We start from the raw sequence: 22,417 nt of genomic DNA, 5'->3' as shown, positions 1-22,417 counted from the left end.
AACATCTCAAAACCCTCCTTCCAGAGATTTGCCATCTAGTCTCTTGCTTAAATTATCTTTCAATGTTTTTTGTTCTTATATCCTTTCATGATTGACTTCTCAAGATTCTTCTGAAATATTTTTTCTAACTTCTTAATGGTTTCTTTCACATAAAAAGTTCTATACTTTATTGTCATATGGAAAGAATATTAGAGCCTATGTTTTAAGATCATGTGTAATTAATTTTAGGGATATAGTTCCTTAAATTAACAAGAAAGGTAAAAAGTAGGAAAGTGTATATTTTATTTAGCTCCATATGTCCTTCTTATAACCAATGATTCAAACTTGATAATACTAACAGTAATAACTATTAGAATTTATTGAATACTTTCTCTGCCACTCATTTAAAATATTTACATGTATTAAATCAATCAATTTTTATGGAAACTTGTGGTAGAAGATACTTGTTTTTAAAAATGAGGAAATTATGATACAGAGAAGTAACTTGTTCAACATCACAGGAAGTTAGATTCCATAGCCTGGCTTCATAATCACTAGGTTACTCCCATGGCATTTTCAGATTATTGGCTAGGTATAAAACTACTTGAAGGATATTATGGCAGACATTCTGAACCAGTGTGAACAGAAAACAGGTTAAATATGTGACTTCTCTATCGTCACATATAAGATATAGCCCAAGTGCTCACAGAATGTAATTCATAGCTTCCTACAAGAATTCTTATAATTTCCAATTTTGGTTTAAGTCAAATCACAGCCCTATCAGAATTTCTAGAAATGTATTTGTGATTCAGTGACTAAAAATTAAGAAATAATTCATCATTGAAACAATAATCCCAGAAAGCAGATTCTTGTAGATTTTCACTCTCTTAAAATCATAATTGAAAGAACAAAGAAAATCTGAACTCTTTGAATGGAAAAGTCTTAAGTTGTGCAAAAGAACATTTTGACTGGAAAGAAAATTGAACCTGCTATAATTGTTACCGATCTTTGTATTGTCATGGTGCATTATCTTCAAAGTTCAGCTATACCCGCATATATTTAATGGAAAGGAAGTAAAATGAGCATGAGTCACTGAATATTGAGATGCTGAAATCCAAAAATTCAGATCATCTGAAAATTTATTATTTTTTCTTCTAATATATACATAAACATTTAAATGACATTGCCTTTTGAGTGAGGTATAATGGGATAAATAGGTTTCTTTTGAGTAATTTATAGAAAAATATATTAAAATGGTTAGAATTATGTTGGAGGAATAAGGTAAATATTTGGAGTAGGAAATAATTCTAAAATGATGTGCTGAGTCCAACACTAAAACATTAAGACAGGCTAAGAAGATATTCACACTGCTATTGTTTATTTGTTTGTTGGGCTTTGTTTATGTTTTAATCTGCTAATTACTATATATCTTTGGTTAATATGTTTTAACTGGTCTTGAGCTGATGACAGCCAGGAATAAAATGGACTTGAGATTCTTGCAAAATGTGAATAATTTTGTAATCAAATATCATCACCATAAACTTTAAAATTGCATTTTTTGATTTATGTTTTATTTCAGAGACAATAAAAAATATTCACTGAAACACTTCTATTTTAAAATTAATTTATTATTGTAGGAGGAAAATGTATCTTTACTTTTTTGGAAAATATTTCTGTGAGATAATTTTTATTAAAAATAATAGAATCCTGGAAACAAGATACTCTGTTCTCACTGTGTTGTTCACTATTTCAGAGCTTCGAGAAACCAAGACCTTTGAATACTTCAGCCTTTCTCACCATCCTTTAGACTACAGGATCCTATTAATGGATGAAGATCAGGACCGGCTATATGTGGGCAGCAAAGATCACATTCTTTCCTTGAATATTAACAATATAAGTCAAGAAACTTTGAGTGTAAGTGTGTTACTTTCATGAGGGCAATGTTGACCCTCCTAGGTGCTTTTCTCTTTAAAAATTTCAAATACAATGCAAAATTCTGTATTTTGTTATGATAGAAAATAATGGCCACATAGTTATAAATAATTGGAAGTTAGTAGTTATTTAATGGACTGAAAATATAATCAATTCAATTCTCTTTGTCTAGTTTTATAGTTTTGAACAATCTAAAATCTGCAGCTAAATGAGAAAACACTTCCTGCTTATACATATATAGAAAGGAAAAAAGAGAAGCATGGAGTATAACATGAAAAAATGATCATATTAAAGGAAGACCTACCTTGTAATTTATTTGTAATCCAAGAAGACCTTGGAAGAAACACAATTACTCAATGCACTGTTCTTTGAACAATGTGGCCAGTATTTATCATTCTGTTTCCCAATAAGGAAATAAATTGAGCTTCACTGGAGTAAAGAATTAAAAGTAGATTAATTATAAATGTATTACAGCAAGGAGATTTCCAAACTTGTTATTTTAAGAATGGGCAACAGACAATTAAAAAAATAATCATCACTACCAGGGCTTAGCCAAGGCTGTAATGACTTGGGATGCCAGTACAGTATTTCAGAGCCGGAATCTCGTGGATTTTATCCAAGTTTTTTTAACTTTTGATGTACCTAGGGGCCCATTTTAACTAAATTTACCAGCCTGGCTGTGTAGTTTACCCAAAATAAAATTAAACTTAGATTGCAATGTAAGCGTAAATTCATTATGATATAAGCAGTTGGGAAAAGTGTACTATAAATCCAAAGGGGTGAAATATACATTATATTGTACACATTAATATTAATAATGACCTCATTTTAATATTATATCATTAGTAAGTGGGCACATATTGAAAGGCTTTTGTTAAAAATAAAAGTTGATGGAAGGAATAACAACATAAGTTTTAGAATAAAATAATAAAATCTTCATTAATTTAAGTTTATAAAATGAAAGAAGATAGAAGTTTGAAATATAAATATAAAAATACCTTAAAGAAATCCGTTAGCACAAAGTAAATGAAGAACATTGAGCTGTCCTATGCACAGTGAGATTTATACAATCTCTATTTTTCTTTCTGAGCAGGTTTTCTGGCCAGCATCTACAATCAAAGTCGAAGAGTGCAAAATGGCTGGCAAAGATCCCACAGTGAGTGCTTTAAAAAAACCCAAAACTTAAATATTTGGTCTTCGAATTCATGTACCTTGAGTGCAGCCAAGAGTGAGACAACGGGTGTTGGTGTTTTAAGTCCTCTGCCGGACACATGGTAAAAAATGTAAATACAGAAAGATTGGAACTCTTAAACATTGTAATTTAGGAATTCCTGACTGGGTAAAAATTTCCTGGCTTGCTTTCATTATTGCACCCTGACACTTTTCATGATGGATTTCAGTAATAACCCTGTTCCAAGAGGATCCAACCTGTGGAATTCTCAGCAGGCTGCTGAAATAATGATAATGCAAGAATCTGCATCAACTCCCAGATGCCAGGTGGGCTTTTCCTAAGAAAGGTCCTCAGCAAAAAGGCTGTGGCTAGTGGCACATTCCAGAGGCATAAATCACCAGTGATGGCTGGTATCTTTGTTAATTAAAAATAACCATAGAAACAAAAATCAAGACAGGTATAAATATCAATACATTTTCAGTGTGAAACACTTGTACAAATTGTGTTCCTTTAGGTACGATTCCATAAAGAGTTAAGGAATATATCCATATTGATTTCTACTAATGACTTGCTGAAACTGACAGATTATTCTTGACTATTATAAAAGAAATACATGGAGGAAATCTTTAATGTGCACAAGTCATTTACTGTTTAGAGTGAAGCATATATGTCATTTCATCTTACCTCAAATCATAAAAAATAACATAAAGGATCCAAACATTGAAATCACTACACTTATATAAATAATTTGGTAAAGAAGTTTCTTTGTCTTTTTTATCCTCACACAAGGATATGTTTATTGTTTTGAGAGTGAGAGGAAGGGGGTGAGAGAGAGAAAAACAACAATGTGAGAGAGAAACATTGATTAGTTGCCTCCTGTATGTGCCCCGACTAGGAGTCGAACCCACAAACTTCTGGTATATGGAATGATGCTCCAATCAACTGAGCCACCCAGCCAGGGCAAGAAGTTTATTTATTTATTCATTCTTTCAATCGTTTATTCAACAAATATTGATTGAGCACCTATTGTGCATCTGACATAGTGTTAATTGCTAGAAATACAATTTTGTGCCAAAATAGACATATTTGACTCTCATCAACTTTATTATCTTGTTGGAGAAGTCAACATTAATCTAATAAGCATGGAAATACATGCTAATGCAGGTGTGAGATTGAAATATGGTGATTGGGTAGCAAAACTAAACAATGTACACACACACACAAAATCAGGCCTGAGGTCATGACAAATAACAGCCTCAACTTAGTGTTGACAAAACATAAGTGTGTAGCATTATAAGTGTAGAGGTGAGAAATGCTGATTTCAGAAGAGAAGGCTGTGCATTGAAACTTTGTAGTAAGCATTTCAAAGATTCATCAGGTTGGTTGAGAGAAAAGACTAATCCTTGTGGAAGGAGAAAGTGTGAAATGAAATTTTTATTTTCAGTAACTTAACAGTCCCAGGTTTCAGGTTCTGAAAAAGTCAGGCTCAGTGCAGGTCCATGGAAGAACCTGGAGTGTTGAATCTCTAAATCTCACTGGAAGGTGTTTTTGGCAGGAGAGCTCATCAGGAGTGACTCAGCAATGGGTCTTACTTTTTCAGTTTCATAATTCATCTTATAAGAGAAATTTTAAAATGGCCAGAAGGAGCTTGCAGGAGCATGCTTGCTACCCATAGGATCTTATGAACCACTCTCTGGAGGGAAAAACCCAGAAAAATTTGGAATAAACATTTGTAAAAATATTACAATTGCCTTCTAGGGAACCAATAGTAGAATGAAGTATAATTTTGTGGAGTGCACTTTTTTGTCCCCTGAAGCTATTATTTCAATAATTGTGCATGAATTAAACTATTTTCTTTCATTCTCTAATGTAGAGATTTAATCCACTGATTTGTATCTGATCATGACTTGCTTTTTGCCACAATAATATCCTGTGGCTATAATTACTGGATTTAACTGTCCTTTGTTCAAAAAGATTTTTATTTCCCATTCATACAGAATATGTAGCATTTAGATGCCTTTGTATATTCTTGTTCCAAAACTTACTGTAAATTTTCTAAAGAATCTAAGCCAGGTCATTAGATTTCTCTCTCCCTTTGGCAAAATAGAAATGCTCTGTCATTTGCTTTCTTATAATTAATGTCATTAGATAAAATCTTCAATATCTGCTTATGTTTTCCCATAGTTTTGTCATGCTGTAATATCATTCATAGATATCTTTAAATTCTGCCATACAACCAATTAGTATACACAACATAAACAACTGGTGGAGGGTTTTATTCTAGTATAGCCAGAATTGTTGGGTCCTGGGTAATAAAAATCAAACTAGCTCTTTCAAATAAGTTCTCTCTGTGCAAGAGAAGAGAATGTTAGACAGACTCATCTCATCTCATACATGTGAGATACCTACAGAGAAGTGTCCATTGATCAGGCCACAGGAAAAAGGCCAGGGGTAGAAAAATGATGGTAAATAGGCCTTTAGAAGGTCTACAGAGCAACATATTTTTATAATGCTTTTCACTGAAACCAAATATTAAATAACTTCTTAACTGTTGGAATGGATATCATCTAATTGCTTCATATTTTATTTTTAAATGTGGGAATTGGATATTTTAATTGGCAAGAATCAATTATTTTGAAGAAACCAGAGGTCAATAAAGATGGAGTTCCTACTTTTAATAATCTTTACAGCATACTAGAGATGATGAGGCATCTATGCAGTAATTATCAAATAATAATAGCCCACATTTCATGGAATGGGCCAGTCAAATTTCTCACAAGATGGACATTATTGTCATCATCCACATTTTCAAGATAAAGAAACGGAATCACTAAAAGAGTGAGAAACTTACCCATAGCTGCACAACTAGCAAGTGGGAGGCCACTGTGTGACTCAGGCACACATGGCTCTAGATCTGCAGCCTTAGCCAGCAAAACATGCTACCTCACTAGGAAGAATATGGTGAATACTAAGGATACACACAAAAGACGCAGAAAAATTATATTGCAGCTGGGATATTTAGGAAAGGCTTGGTAGACATGGTGGCAATTATACTGTCTTAGGTTAAAGTGTCCCCCTATTTTATTTCAATGATACTGATACCTTATCCCTCTTTCAGTCTTGGTACGTGCTACATGTAATTCTCTTCTTGTTTAGTTATCTTCCAGCCTGAGAATCATCTACTCATCCTTTAAAGAAACAGTGCAGATGTTTCATCTCTCCCCATCTGGGCCTGGGCTAGCTACCCCTCCACTCCCATGTGCACACCTGAAACATACCAGCACATTTTTCACTGCATTTTTAACTTTAACTCTCCCCTTATGATTAGAAATACCTTTTAGCAACTGTCATTATCCCCAAGGCCCAGATCTATAACTAGCTACCTCATAAAATTTAAACAAGATCTGAAAAAATAGAGATGGAAGCAGTCGAGCATGGAAATCTGTTCCAAGTGATTGTTAGAAGTTGGTGAATCCACACAGTGAATGATGAGTTTATTAATGCTCTTAGATTAATAATGCTTGTTGTAAATTATTTTGCACATAAGTACACAGAAGTACGTTTTGATTAAATTAAAAACTTTGTTTTTAAGTATTATATTAATCATCCACTAAGCAAAGCAAACCAATCATAATTTGAATTCATACTGCTGTAACAATAGAAAGGAAAAATAAAACCCAGAATTAAGCATCCCTTATTCTTTGAGATGTTTTACTTATATGAAATTGTAAAGTTATTAAAAAATAATATTAGAATATAATTCAATATAATTTAAAACTTGATCCCAGGTAATAATATACTATATTGCTATAATAACTTGATGTTTGTAAAGAAAATAAATGATCATGGTGGGAAAACAGCCACATTTTTCTGCCTCAGCTAAAGAGAGATTAACCTATCTCCCATATCCCTTTCTGCCTCTGCGCATTCACATTCTTACATGCTCCATTTATTTCTAAATGTTAATATTTGACTCATACTCTAAATAAATTGAGCTAAACAATAGCACATGCTGTCAAACATATCCAGTAAGATAGGGCATAATGATTTGTTAAGTAAATACTGTAAGAGTTCCTTGAAAATTAAGCAGGATTACATATATTTAGACATATATGCGTTACATGCACACAATGTCGAGCTTGATTTATTAATTGTAGAGTATCTGTTTCCCTATTTCTGTGACCAGAGGATCCTAAAGTGCTGGAAAATGTATTTTCTTTAGTAATACACTTATCAAAATACTGTGATTTATTCCACAGAACAAAGAAGTGTAGGTGAAAAAAAAGGAGGGTTTTTTTTTTTGTTTGTTTTTTCCTATTGCATAGTATGGGCCATGAAGAGTCAATATTTTTAAAGGCCTATTCACCTGTGCTTTAGAATATAGTTTTGAAAAATCTATTTTTAAATTATATAACTAATACATGTTCAATATAGAAATCTTTGAAAGCCTAGAAAATCATGTAGAAAGCAGTCTCTTATTAGCTCTTTGACCCTGGCAACTTAACCTCTGTACCTTAGCCTTCTTATCTGTATAATGGACATACTTATAGTACCTACCTTATTGGGTTGTTAAAAGGATTAATAAGTTAATATTTGCAGAGAGCTTAGAACACAGTAAATGCTCTATTTCTGTTAAGTAAATAAAATAAATACACTATCCAAATACAGTAACTTAAAAATTTGGAGTATATTATTCCAGCATTTTATTACATGGCATATATATATATGAATAAAATGACATATTCTGCATAATGTTAGCAGCCTGATTTTTCACTTAGCATTGTGCCAAGAAATACTTCAAAAAAGAGTTAAGCAATTAAAAGAAAGCATACATGGTACTGAATTCCACTGAAGTCTTGTTCCCCAAACCTTTCATGGATGTCCGCTGTGGTCAGGCCTACACTAAGCTCTGTGCAGGATAAATGCCCTGTTCTCTTCACAGGTTTGTATTGACAATTGGAACTGAAAATCCATATGAAAGAATCTGATATATAACCCAGTGTGTATTTATTATGTGCCAGACACTATTCCAAGTGCTTTATTATTAAACAGGGTGGGGCAAAAGTAGGTTTACAGTTGTGAGTCCTCAAAATAATTTATTCTTGTATTATCATTTATTAATTATTATATTATCTTCCATATGAACAACTGTAAATCTATTTTTGCCACACCCTATATTGCTCACAACAAGTATTATCATCACCATTCACAAATAAAAAGATTGAAGCACAGAGAAATTAAATAAATGCCTCAGGTTCAAACCACTAGTTAAAGATAAAGCCAGATTTTGAAGGGCTCTGAGACTTGTATACTTGAATCCACTCTCTTTGCCCATCTGAAGACTATGGCATAATGGGAGAGCAACTCTAATTGCCTCTCTTATTTCATGAGACAATAATCCTCTACCCCCTCTAGGCACTATTCCCCAAGGAAATCCTGCACTGCAATGCCTCTTTTTTAATTCATGCTCTGCTTTCTGTTGGAATAATCTTTCCTTATGCTTTTGCGTATTGAAATCTCTAGCTCATTCTGAAAGTTCCAGCTCCAAAGACACCCCTTTCAAACCTTTACATCTAGTTCAGCATTCCTCATTCTCTTCTTTCCTCCTATAGGACGTTTTGGAAAATATAACCTTATTACGGCATCTACCTTAGCCTGATGTATGATGCCCTCCTTGCTCTGAAAGCAGGAATTGAATCTACTCATCCCAGTGTTGCCAGCACCATGTACAGTGCTTGCACTGAGTTCATAAATATTTGCTGAATGAAATTGATAGAATTGCAATGGTCTAGGTCAGTATTGTGGACAGAAACTAAGGCAGAATAATGGAAATGAAAAGGACCTAGAACATGGTTTTCAATAATTAACACAACTGATTTGTTTTTCTCTTTGTGTTTTTCTCTGTGGGGAAGCTTGGAGGGGTTCACTGAGCATCATCAGATAGCGTGGAAATCTGTCTCATGGTTAATCAAGCCCTTCCTGTAGAAAAGCTGGATGGTAGAGCATGGCCATGCTTAAAAAACCAGCGCAGTTACTCATTAAACCTAGAACACTTCATTTAACCTCTTTGAAATTCAATTTCCTCATCACTAAAATGGGACTAATACTTTAACTGGAACATTGTTGTGAAGATTAAAAATAATTGACAGCAAAGGAAGAGCTCTTTAAACATTAATAACAGTTATAAAAACTCCCCTTTTGTAACTATAGATTCCCAACCCAAGGACAAATTTTAAAGCGGTTAAAACTATAAGATGTGTTAGACACATCTTATAATATTAATATTATAATATCATAATTCACTTATAATATAAGTGAACTTGTATTTGAAAACCTGCTTTGCCCTTTTCTAGCTATATGGCCTCAGGCAGGTTAACTAAAAAGCTCTACGCTTTATTTTTCTAAAAGCAGTTGAATTGTAAAAAAAATTGAGTGAATGTTACGTGCCTAAGTAGCATATAATATTGCTAAATAAATGTGAGATATAAAGGTTAAAAACTCAAACCTCTTGGGAATTAAAAGAGGTTAAATACATAAAAGGATTATTCCAATGTCTAGCATATAATAAATTATCAACAAATATTAGCCATAATAAACATATCTATATAATATATAGATATGAAATACACAAAATATATATAAATTTTATTTGGAATATAAAAGAGATACTAGTGAGTTATTTTTCTTTTTTTACTAATACCAGTAATTCATGATAGTAAATGGTCTACAAAACTCATCAGGAGACAGACATAACCTATTATTAATAGGGTTGGGTTGAATTCATGTCTTATGGAAAAATAGTATACACAGAATCCCAGAATGACTAAACTTGAATGCAAAAAAAATAAACACAAGTCTCATTGCTCACAGATACCCTTAACATAGACATATTATATACACACCATATTTCATCTATGCTTTTTCTCCAGAGAAACACATTATCATCTGCAGTTATGTAGTCAATTTCCAGGAACCTCTATAAACAGGTGTCAAGATACAGTGACATTATATATTTAACAAAAATCCTTAATGTCTTAAAATAAAAATAAAGTGTATAGTCTGGCCTGTAAGGTTTAATTTTGTTGACAGCAAAGTTAATGATTGATTATTTGATAATAAAAGCCCTATAATAGGAACATGTGTATAAAATTAGTACATATGAAAATAAGCATATATTTACTGTGAAGTAATAATGAATATAAATGGGAAAAACATAAAATAATAATTGAATTTAAATGGAACTTCTATTTCAGTAAAGTTTGTATTTTTATTTTACTAATAGTAACAATGTGCATTATAAAAAAATTTGTAAAACACATGATATCTAGAAAAGGGAAAAAAACTGTCTATAGTCTCTGACCATCCCTGGGAAAACCACTGTTATCTTATGGTATATATATACACATATATATATACATATACATATATATACATATATATACCAAAAGATAACAGTGGTTTATCTATATATATAGATATATAGTGGTTTATATATATATATATATATACATATATATATTTAAATATATTTTTATTGATTTCAGAAAGAGGAAAGGAGAGGGAGAGAGAGATAGAAACATCAATATTGAGAGAGTCATTGATCGGCTGCCTCCTGCACGCCCCTGACTGGGGATTGAGCCCGCAACCGGGCATGTGCCCTGACCGGGAATCAAACCCCGATCACCTGGATCCTAGGTCGATGCTCAACCGCTGAGCCACGCCCAGCCGGGCTATATATTTTTAAATTTATCTTTATTGTTGACAGTATTACAGATTTTCCCTTTTTATTCCATTCACCCCCTCCACCCCGCGTCACCCCCCCTTTCCAGGCCTTCCCCATACTATTGTCTGTGCCCAAGCGTTATGCATATAAACATGTAAGTTCTTTGATTGTTATTTTTAATAATGTTCTTTGAGAGAAATATAACTGTGAAGGGAACAACATTCAATCTCAGGCTCAATTAATTTGTGGTCAGCAAAGGATAGTGAGCCTAGTAAATGTAGAGCATGCAATGATCATTCCACTCACAGATCTGCATTTGGTGATGGCCAAGTTTATGTACTTCTGCAAGGTCATAGTTAACTTATAATTACTATGATATTTTTATTTCACTGAGTGAATAAATGACAATTTCTAATGGTTGGAGTAGGAGCAGGTGAGAAAGGAGATTTTGAAGGAGAAGAAAGTATTTTAGGGGATTTCAGGCAGAGAGGTAGTAATTGCATCATTTTTCATATAAAGCAACCAGCTGGCATTTTCTTCAAGGTTTGTTTTAGTCGCCAATTGTAAAGGCCAATAGCGTTTGCCATTGTGTACTAATGATAATATAGTATAACACAATTTTGTATAAACACAATTTCACTTAGTGCATGTTTATATAAAATGTGTATGTGTGTGCATGTGTGCGCATAATGTTTTAAAGAAAATACGAGGGAACAATTTGGTGGACTTAATCTCAGGTAAAAATTAAGTTCATAAAGTTTGGGAATATAAAAACTTACACAGCAGGTAGAAATGAAATATGAGAGAGACATCATTTTACTCATTATTTAAGTTGGACTATCTTAGATATCTAAGTTGAAATCTTTGGATTACTAACCGCCTATTTACCCATTCTTTTAGCATGGCTGTGGGAACTTCGTCCGCGTAATTCAGGCTTTCAACCGCACTCATTTGTATGTCTGTGGGAGTGGTGCTTTCAGTCCAGTCTGTACTTATGTGAACAGAGGGAGGAGATCAGAGGTAAGCGTAACATTTTTTTCATTCTTAGCTTTGCTTAGTGTCAAAGATTACTTAAAACTGTATTTTAGAGTAAGAACTTGGAAATATCAATAGTCATAAAAAAGCCCTGTAAACACAAAATATATTACATTTTGCTTCTTTCTGTCAGGTTACTTAAAATACGGCCTTTTGTCTTTAAATATATATAATTCTGAATGGAAATGCTGCAAAAGATAAAGGAAAAATGGTATGGTTTCATAATTACTTAGAATGTAAGGTAATTATAATGATAATATTTACTGCAAATTATAGAAACATTGTACTATACATTCACTTTCTCAAATCTGTTTTAAGTAATTTCTTATATATGTTTCAAATTTAGTGAACTTTTATGAGATACACACCTGTAAGGAATGTATAAAGCAGGATGCCAAGTGCCTTCTGCAGAGAACTTTATATAATTAATAAATCATACTTTCATTTTAGACTAACATTGGTCTAACACCAGAGTATTCCACCCTTATTATTACATTGGTAAAAATGATTTGGGGACCTGTGAACAAAAGTATCTTCTAAGACTAAATATACAGCTAATGTATGGTCAAATATATTGCTGGTTCAGCTTCACCTGTGATAGTGAAGACTGTGTTTATCCCAGGTTACAATTGTTGACTGAGGAAACAGTTCATTAGACCAAAAGAGTCTTTCCTCATTCTTTTAGTCAAGTGTTGTTTTACTTAATATAAATATTTTAAAAGCTGAATTCTTTCAAAATATCTTGCTTTGGTTCCATTATGCATCTTAAATCTGGAAAGTCCAGTTCTTAAATAATGTCTTAATTTAATTTTACAGATTAGAATTGTAAAAAAAATTAAATACTGCTACTGATAGTTTATTTTACTTTAACAAAGATTAATCTACTTTAGTATGAATATAATTGAACAATCTCTCTATATTCTTTTATTATTAATTTTTTCATACATGTAATTTATACAGATATATCTTTTGGTGAATAAAAAGTCACTTAAAAGTAACAGAGTAATTATAATTTACCCCATATTGAGGCATTACCAAATGGTTCAAAATACTATGAAATATTAAAATTCTTAAAGAAATGTAAAGCCATGCTTCTTGGAAAAGTACAGTTGGCCGCATTGAGCTTGTCATTAGGACCACATGCCTGTGATCAATCGATTAAATAAACTACTGCCCAGATGTCTGCAATCTGTCTGCTGAAGGCTGCACAGTCACCGCACAGGCCAACAACAGTGTAGCAGCTTTCAGATCACAGATTTCAAATGAAATCATTTTCCCATGTACAAATAGCCACTATGCACTCCAAGCCTTAATTGGAAAGTCAGTCAAAAAATAATAATCTCCTTTAAAAAACCAGCGTGAAATATATTTTAATTACTTTGCTAAATATGAACCACTTTAGTCTCACTTTAAAAGATATATTTCAAAGGGGAAGCATATTCATTAATTAATCTCTTTAAATAAGATGTGCACATTTTAAGAGTGAATTTAAGTATGAAAAGGGTTATATATAAATTTTAACCTTTTTAATGCTTTTCTTGGTAGTCAAGTCAAAGAGTTTTATCATAATATAGTATTTACTTACATATCTATAGAATGCAGTTTATCAAACATCTAATGGATTTAAGGTCCCTTAGTGTAGAATTACCACATGATGCAAACAGTTGTAGTTTGAAAGAATTATCCTTCTTTTTCATCACTAACATTGTATTTTGTAATGACCAGAGGCAGTACCTACTGCTAACACCTCATGTTGGTACTAAGATACGTCATTTTTCATGTATTTGAACCCAGTTTGAAAGTGAACCTGGTTAGCATGGAATAATCATTAAATATTCAGCTTTATTTCTGTGACACTACCCACCACCTTTTGTCTGCCTGTCAAATAGCAATTCATCGGCTCTCAGAGTATATCTAATGGGCCTTCTTCACATTTGGAACAACACACACTTTCATTATACCCTGTGGCTTTTCCATTATTTAGTGAGACTGAATCAGAGCTTTCCTAGAGCATTTCGGCGGTGTCCTTCCAGAGATCCTGGCTACATTAATTCCTAACCATATCATTCTTCTATCCATGATCTTTATTCTCTGTCTCTTATTCCTAGAACAAGGTAAAGCAATGCATGTAAATAATGATTTCAAATCATGAATAAAACATTAATCCCAAACGATTATTAGAAAATCCCCACACTTTATCTTTGGTTGATTTTCTAGATGTGTCCATAACAGAGTTCCAACAATTGAATACCATTTAAGCCCATGAACCCCTGCCACTCATCAAGCAAATATCCTTACCTTTGACTGACCAAGAATATCACAGGCATCCAGATTACTTCCTGTGCTTTTGAAGTAAATTAGACACCAAATGTTCCTGTTTGCGCGTCTCTTTGTACTGTTCCTCTTATCTGAAAAAAAGTTGTGCACTTTTTTCTTATCTATAAAGTTCTTTGATTAATAACCTTTATCACTCTCTTTTATATCTTCATTCCTTTTTCACTGCATTTACATTTTTCTATTGAAAAATAGAATTATGTTTTCTTTGCTTAAAATTGTTATCTCAGATCTGCTACTTTTTAAAAACTTTTCTCCTTTCTTTTTCTTTACTTAGTCGCAAAACCTCTCAGACTCGTAGGCTGTACTTTCAGCTCAATGATCAGACCGAGCACCTGAAACAGCCTTCTTTCTCCTAGGCCAATCTATAACATGCTGGTCGTGACTTCCATTTTTCAATGTCTTTATTTACATCTATGACATTCGGACATTTTTTCTATGACTTCTTTCCTAATTTTTCATTATGGACTCTTTGTGGTCCTGTTATTTTCTCTTATTGATTCAATCAACAAATACCTATTTATTTAATGAGAATAGTGGCAAAAACAAAATCATGTCAGAACTTTTTAGCTATCTTTAAGATATTGGTCTTTCTCCTGTGTCAAAGGAGAAGCAACTGGAGCAATCTTTTTTTTAAATTTTTAAAATTTTTACTTATCTTTATTGATTTCAGAGAGAGGAAAGGAGAGGGAGAGAGATAGAAACATCAATGATGAGAGAGTCATTGATTGGCTGCCTCCTGCAGGCCCCCAAATGGGGATCAAGCCCGCAACCAGGGCATGTGCCCTGACCGGGAATTGAACCCCGATTGCCTGGATCCTAGGTCGATGCTCAACCGCTGAGCCACGCCTGGCCAGGCTTTTTTAAATTATTTTTTTTGCAATTATAGTTGACATACATTATTATATTAGTTTCAGGTGTACATCCCAGTGACTGGACATTACATAACTTGCTAAGTGATCATCCTGATGAATCTCGTATTAGGATATTATTGGCTATATTCCCCATGCTGTACTGTACATCCCCATGACTATTCTGTGACAACCAATTTGTACTCTTAATCCTCTCACCTTTTTCACCCACCCCTTCCACGTCCCCTCCTATTTGGCAACTGTCAAATGTTTTCTGTATCTATGAGTCACCTTCTGTTCTGCCTGTTCGTTTATTTTGTTTTTTATATTCAATTGTTGATAGATATGTATTGATTGCCATTTTATTGTTTGAACTTTTTATCTTTTTTCCCCCTTCTTCTTCTTAAAAAAGACCCTATAACATTACATTTAGTAGTAGTTTGACAGTGATTAACTCTCTTAGCTTTTCCTTGTCTGGGAAGCTCTGTATCTGTCCTTCGATTCTAAATAACTTTGCTGGGTCGAGCAATCATGGTTGTAGGTCCCTGAAAGGCTGCTGAGCATCTTAGAGGGTCCATTTGGGTTTGTGATCACAAATCTATACTATGTTGAATCTACTCTGTTATATCACCTTTTGTAAGAAGTTTGGAGGCAATTATGAGAATGTAGATAGACATATCCTTCCAGGCTGTGGATGCAATGAAAAAAGTCACAGGTTCAAGGAACTTAATAAATTATTGAAATGATAAAGTATGTAATGTATACTGGTTATAAAGAAAGAAAAGAAGGAAAAAGGCTGAACTGGAAAAGACAGAGTTCTTAGGATATGAGTTTGAAAACTTGTTGCAGGGTTTTTGAATTAGTGATATTCAGGTGGACCATTTCCCTCCCTGGTGATGAAAAGACCTAAAGGATAACTGTGTGAGCACAAGAATGACTTGCAGTGGAGGAGCTGGTGGGAGCTATACAATCTCATCAACTCCTGCAATGCCAGCTCTCACCTTTTTAGCCAAATCTATGTACGTCTCTGACTAAAGAACCACAAACAGGCTTACTAATTTTATTTGTTTTCCTCAAGTTTATCATTATGTATGTACTTTAGTTATTACATAAATGATGACTTTTTGAAAACCAGATGTAGCTAGGAGCCAGAAGACTGAATCTTACTTTTTCTTGGGTCACTGTTTAGCGACATGATCTTGAGCAAGTTATCTTTTCCTCAGCTATTGAGTTAATTCATTGTAGAGGATCATCTTATAGAACCTTTCCAGCCTAGAGGACTGTGTGGTTCTTTTCGAGCTCTATGCACCCCTCTTGCTTCAGGATGTTCTGCCAATATATCAGACTCAATATAACAAACATGAGCTAGTTTTATTTCCTTGAAGGTATCAAAACTTCAGAATCGTCTTTGTTTGTCGTCATCTTCCTGAACTTCATCCAATTCGTAATTGAATGTGAAACTCTATTGATTTGCACTGTACAATTCTCTTGTATCTTTACTGTTCTCACTAGGACCACTGAGATCCTGGTATGTTGTTTTAGTGTTATCTAATTCCTGGACTATTGCAATGGAAAAGGAAGCTGTTTTCTTGAATCCATTGTCTATTTTTATAACTGCTTTTCTCAGTCTTGTCAAAGCACGAGGGAAAGCCCAGTCTTCTTAGAGCAGCATTGTGATCCTTTCATTGGCATACTCAGAAATATCGAGGCTGCATTCCTTTCAGGATAATTTTGAAAAACCTCAGCTTGACAATTAAGGATTTCCGTCATCTAATGCAACCAACAAAAGTGATAGTTTTTCTTAGACTTTTAGCAGTAGCTTTTAGTAACTTACATAAGAAAAAGATAAATATACCAACAAAATGTTCCTTCTCAATGAAGTTACACTGATCATTTTATTTCAAATTGAACCATTTGCCCACGGTCCCCGAGCTCCCTAGTCCCATTCCTTGCTTAACATTTCTCCTAAGCACTGAGCACCATCTAATGGACTCTATATTTTATGCATTTATTCTCCTTATATTTTATATTTACATATTTATATTCTCCATCAGTATATTATAAATTACTTGAGGGCAAAGATGTTGGTCTGTTTTGTTTACTGAATCCCTAATGTATTGTCAGTGCCTGGCACAGAGTAGATGCTCAACGTATTTTTGTTAAACAAATAAATGAGTAAATAAAACATTTCTATCTAAATTTTGAATTATTGTGTTTAATCCAGTATAATGCTTTATATAACAAAGTTAAGTGAGTGGTAACAAAATTTTATATTTGAAAAGTCTTGATTATCTTGGAAATATTACAATATATACACATTGTTCCTCTCTGGACATTTTCTGCTTTTGGTCAATTTTCAACTTATCTTATTTAGGTTTAACATCATTCTTTATTTCCAAGTGGTTTTTACTAATGTTGCTTTGAGGAAAACTTGTTGGATCAGCTTTAGGGCGAGTGTAATAGGATGAGAATTTGACCTGTTAAGGTTAGTTTGTAATTGCTAGATGGATTCTTCTATAGGCCAAGAAAATCTTAATATAGTGATTGCAGAAGCAAGCAAGCAGAAGGCTTATTATTTATGATGATGCTTTGTTTTACTAAGGAACAATGGGTTAACTAAATATAAAGTTATTTATTATTACTACCTTTTCAATTTTATCTGCAATACAGGATCAAGTTTTCATGATTGACTCAAAGTGTGAATCTGGAAAAGGACGGTGCTCTTTCAACCCCAATGTGAACACAGTGTCTGTTATGATCAGTAAGTGAAAAATAAAAGGGGGGGAGGGTTAATATAAAATCAAAAGGAAATTAAGGAAAAACAATTCATGACATGGAGTGCCCATTTTTGATAATTGCATGGATGATAGTACATGAGTAGAATAATAGGACGAAAGGTATTTGTTGAGAAATATAAATTTCAGTTTCTCATTTTCAAGATTATTCATGATATGCATGTATTTTTTCATCTAACATGACAGTCTTTCCTAGAACAAGTCAACAATTTATAAAAAAGCATGTATATGTATATGTGTATATATATGTTATATATTATAAGGTAATTTTCAATGGTTTCTGTAGTTACTTTTCTAGTATTAAATATACTCACTTTTCCTTCTATTTTAGTAACATTTTACAAATGATTAAAAATGATGTTACTGCCTGGCTGGTGTGACTTAGTTGTTGAGTGTCCTTCCATGCACCAAGAGGTGACTGGTTCAATTCTCAGTCAAGGCACACACCTGGGTTGCCAGCTGGATCCTCAGTAGGGGACGCGCAGGAGTCAGCCAATCGATGTTTCCCTCTCATAGATGTTTCTATCTCTCTCTCTCTTCTCTCTCTAAAATCAATAAAAACATATATTTTTAAATGGTGTTACTCGGATAAAAGACTAACAAAGTATGTGGTTTAGCCAAATATATTCTCTATGGGTTGTCTAGAATTTGCTATACTAAAAAAAAGAGGTGGTGATAAAGTCACTTTTTAATTTTTTTACTTTCCATAAACTATATCATTTAAGAAGTAGGTTCATTTGCTGACTGCTATATACATTAACAAATCAATGTCTACTATCTTCTGGTTCTGGTTAAAACACTTCTAGAATATGTCTGGTTTTACATGACTTGACTATGGGGACAAATCTGGGATTCGAGTGTCAATTCTACATACAATAGATGGTTTTCCCTTTTTGCTTTCTGTATGTATTGCCAATAGTAAAATTACATCATTTGACAAGAGAACAGGTGGAAAAATAATTTCTGTGGTCAAAATGCTTTGCGTTGATTCATTTAAATAGGCAGCCCATCTTTCTTTCTAATATCTGGAAATTAAATTAAGACAGGTACATCTAGCACTGACTAATAGTGACCTTGGAAGTTATCCAATGAATCATTTCCATATGGTCATGCAAATTGGGCCAGGAGGAAATGACAGTATATCATTAGGACAAAAAAATTAGAAACCTTTAAGTGTCTTAGTCTTATTTCATTAGAAAGGAAATTATATAGAAATTCTATTATATATATACTAGTTTCAACTTATAGAATTCTCATTTATTTCAAGTTAAATATAAAAATAAACTTCAAAGATTGTATTAACACTAATACTGTAGTTTTTTATCTCATCAAGTATTGTTTAGATCAATAAGGTTAGAACAAGGCATTATAAATCTTAGTGTTAAACTGTGATAAGCCATTTAATAGATTTGCTTTCAGAGAACTGGATTTTTTACAAAATTGAATTTAGTTACTGGCCTTCATTTTTTAAGGGTCTGAGACTTCATTTCTTATGCCCATGTTTCTGTACTACTTTTGAATATTTTGATTAAAATTATAATTTATATTATCACTGAAAGTCATTAAACAGTTAACTTAAAAACTGAAACAGATCCTAGCCAGTTTGGCTCAGTCATCAGAGTGCTGGCCCTCAGACTGAAGGGTCCCAGGTTCGATTCCGGCCAAGTGCACATACCTAGGTTGCAGGCTCTATCCCTGGCCCCAGTAGGGGCGAATGCCCAGGAGGCAACCAATTAGTGTGTCTCTCTCCCATCAATTTGCCATACAGTGCTTTATCATTTTTGTTCAAATGCAATCCACTAAATAGCATAGATTGGTTAAAATACTTCTATTAAAGTGCCAAGAAACACTGGGGATTTGAACTCCAAATTTCACAATGCAGCTGTGGCATCCAACCAAATGTGTATGTTTAGTGTTCTTTTGCTATTTTTATTTAGTGTTGTAGCACAACAAAGGTGTCATATGATATCTTTTAAAGAACCTCTCAGAAACTCCATGAGTTTCTTCTGGTCAGTGGAAGTACAAATGGAAAGCAAAATACTTTTGGATTAAAGATAAAAGCACGAGTTTATTTTTGCATAAGTCCTACAAAGAAATTCTTCATAAAATATCCTGTTCTCAAAATTCTTCCCAAAATGACATTAATTTAATATTTCTTACACAAAAACAGCAGACACTTTATTATTCCTAATTATTGAGAATTTAAGAGAGAAAATGAAGTCAGCCAAATATGCAGGCTTTTGTAATGGTTAAGACATAACTAATAAGGTAGTGTGTAATAGGATTAGAATCAGCCCTCTCCACCATACACCATCCCCCAGTATCCTTTTTCTTTCTTTCCTGAATACAGATATGATATTTCATAGCTGTGCTAGTCAGTCTGTTAAATAACAGCATTTTATATCTCACTGCTTTGGGGGTAACTGGATTAGCTAAAGTATGAAATAATAAATTACTAAGTTATTTCAATTTAACAACCATTGTATCTACAGAATATTTGTGTAGATGCTTCATAAGTGTCCACAGAATTTTAAAGAAACTAAACTGCTCAAAATACTTTCATGCACATTTTTGTTCTCTTTCTATCATCTATTTTCATGGGCTTTAGACCCCTATGAGGAAGCAGAATTGGGAGGCACAATACCTGCCATACCCAATTGCTAACTTGTAGGGGTCCAGTTCATGACCTGGTGAGCACATATTAAAAACATTCCATTCCTCATTCTCTCCTGGGCCATTTGGTATTGCTTGTTACTAAACAGTGAGCTTAGAGTGCTTCAAAATGTTCCAGTCCTGCCAAAATGACCACAATCTGACAGTAGCCAGGGAGTAATTCTAGAACATTAGTCAAAGAACACAGCTGTGTTGTGGTTTAGTGGGACTGATCTGATAAGTTTAATTTAAAAAAAAAACACATACTTAGCTACTGTTTTATACTCAAGGGTCACACATACCCATTCAATACTTACTCTCTTTACTAGCATAAAAATTAATATGGATAAACTAAATGTTAAATGTTATGTGTATACAGATTAAAATATCAGTTTTTACCATCAATAATGATAAGTTAATTTTTAAATATCTTATATTTCTTGTCTCTTCATTCTATTTTTATAGCTTAATATGTTAAGCCACATATAGCTTATTAATGTAATATTATAATGTTAACATAATGTTAATATATTGTGCAAATGAAAATGTAGCACTTTGTTTACCTTATAGAAACCTTCTAGCACTGAAAATCAATCTATATACTTTCATGATTAAATTATTATATCATTAGCAGTATCTTGAGAATTTTTAATGTTGCCTCTATGTCTTTAATAATAATAAAAACTATTACTTTCAATTCATTTAGTAAATCATAGAATTTTTAATATGTGGTGAGAACTTTTGAGATCCGTAATTCAATTGCCATATTTTATAGATGAGAAGATTGAGATTCAGGCAACTAAATGACTTAGTCCTAATCCCCAGTTTCTTAATTACTGCCAAAAATAGAAAGCCGGTTTTCTGATTCTGTATTTAGTATTTTTATTAAAACAAAGTAATAATTAATTAAGCCACTTTGTTATCTGTTATACATATATTAGTTCTGCCATTTCTGCTACACACTATATAAACACAGGCATTTAGTTTAAGTGCAGGCAGAGGAATTTTTATTTCTTCATAGAATAAAGTTGTTTTGGTAATTATACAATCAATAATGAGACCAGATTAAGCTGTATCCAATTTTTTATTTGGTGGACAATGTAAACGAATTAACAATTATAAACACTTTGTAATATATGTGTTGATCTAATTAAACAAGTTCTTGTTTTAAAATAGCCTTAAAAAACATTTACAATTGTGTTGACAATTTCTTTTTTATAGATGAGGAACTTTTCTCTGGAATGTATATAGATTTCATGGGGACAGATGCTGCTATTTTTCGAAGTTTAACTAAGAGGAATGCAGTCAGAACTGATCAACACAATTCCAAATGGCTAAGTGGTAAGAAAACATTTCATACTTTTTTTTTTTCTGAATCGTGCTTTAAACTAATTTGTTTAATTCCGTAATAAAATTCAGGTAAAAATGGTGAAAAAGTTACAGTACTAGGTCATGAGTAACAATAATTCTGTACTTTATGATTTTAAAATTTTAGGGTAAATAAATAATTGAAACATATTCTAAGTCTGTACTACCCATCATACAATTAATTATCATAGGATATATGAATAAATAAAAATGACAGTGATATACATCATGCTTGTACACAAGAATCTTCTCTAGTTGTTTAAGTGTAATGTATTATCATTAAATATTCTATTTATCATTTAGACTGTATATTTTCATAATGCCAAAGTTAAAATTTTCTAAATTTATGACAGATAAAATGAATAGGGTACATTCAGAAACTTCTAATTTTTTTATACTTAGATTCTAAGTTATAAAACTGGTATGGGATATTTTTTCATAATTTGATACTTAATAAAAATCATAGTTATGATAATTTTATGATTATCGGTATTCAGCTGCTTCCAATTCTTGAGATCACATGGAATTCACATCATGAAAGGTGCTCATTTGACTTTAATGCACAATTTCAATGAAT

General features: G+C 32.7%; 1 protein-coding gene across 1 annotated transcript in view; it reads left to right on the top strand.

Moving 5' to 3' along the window:
- Positions 1–22,417, top strand: part of SEMA3C (semaphorin 3C) — a 164,732-nt gene that overhangs the window by 79,010 nt on the left and 63,305 nt on the right. Inside the window, exons 3-7 of the mRNA XM_016199829.2 lie at positions 1,733–1,893; positions 3,005–3,067; positions 11,706–11,825; positions 17,696–17,786; positions 21,694–21,813. Coding sequence (XP_016055315.1) covers positions 1,733–1,893; positions 3,005–3,067; positions 11,706–11,825; positions 17,696–17,786; positions 21,694–21,813 — 555 coding nt within the window. The remainder of the gene's footprint in view (positions 1–1,732; positions 1,894–3,004; positions 3,068–11,705; positions 11,826–17,695; positions 17,787–21,693; positions 21,814–22,417) is intronic.

This window comes from Miniopterus natalensis, chromosome 10 (assembly GCF_054644295.1).
Source record: "Miniopterus natalensis isolate mMinNat1 chromosome 10, mMinNat1.hap1, whole genome shotgun sequence".
In the NCBI taxonomy this organism is placed as follows: Eukaryota; Metazoa; Chordata; class Mammalia; order Chiroptera; family Miniopteridae; genus Miniopterus; species Miniopterus natalensis.
Note: the sequence above shows the minus strand (reverse complement) of the source record. Positions and strands in the feature narration are given on the sequence as shown.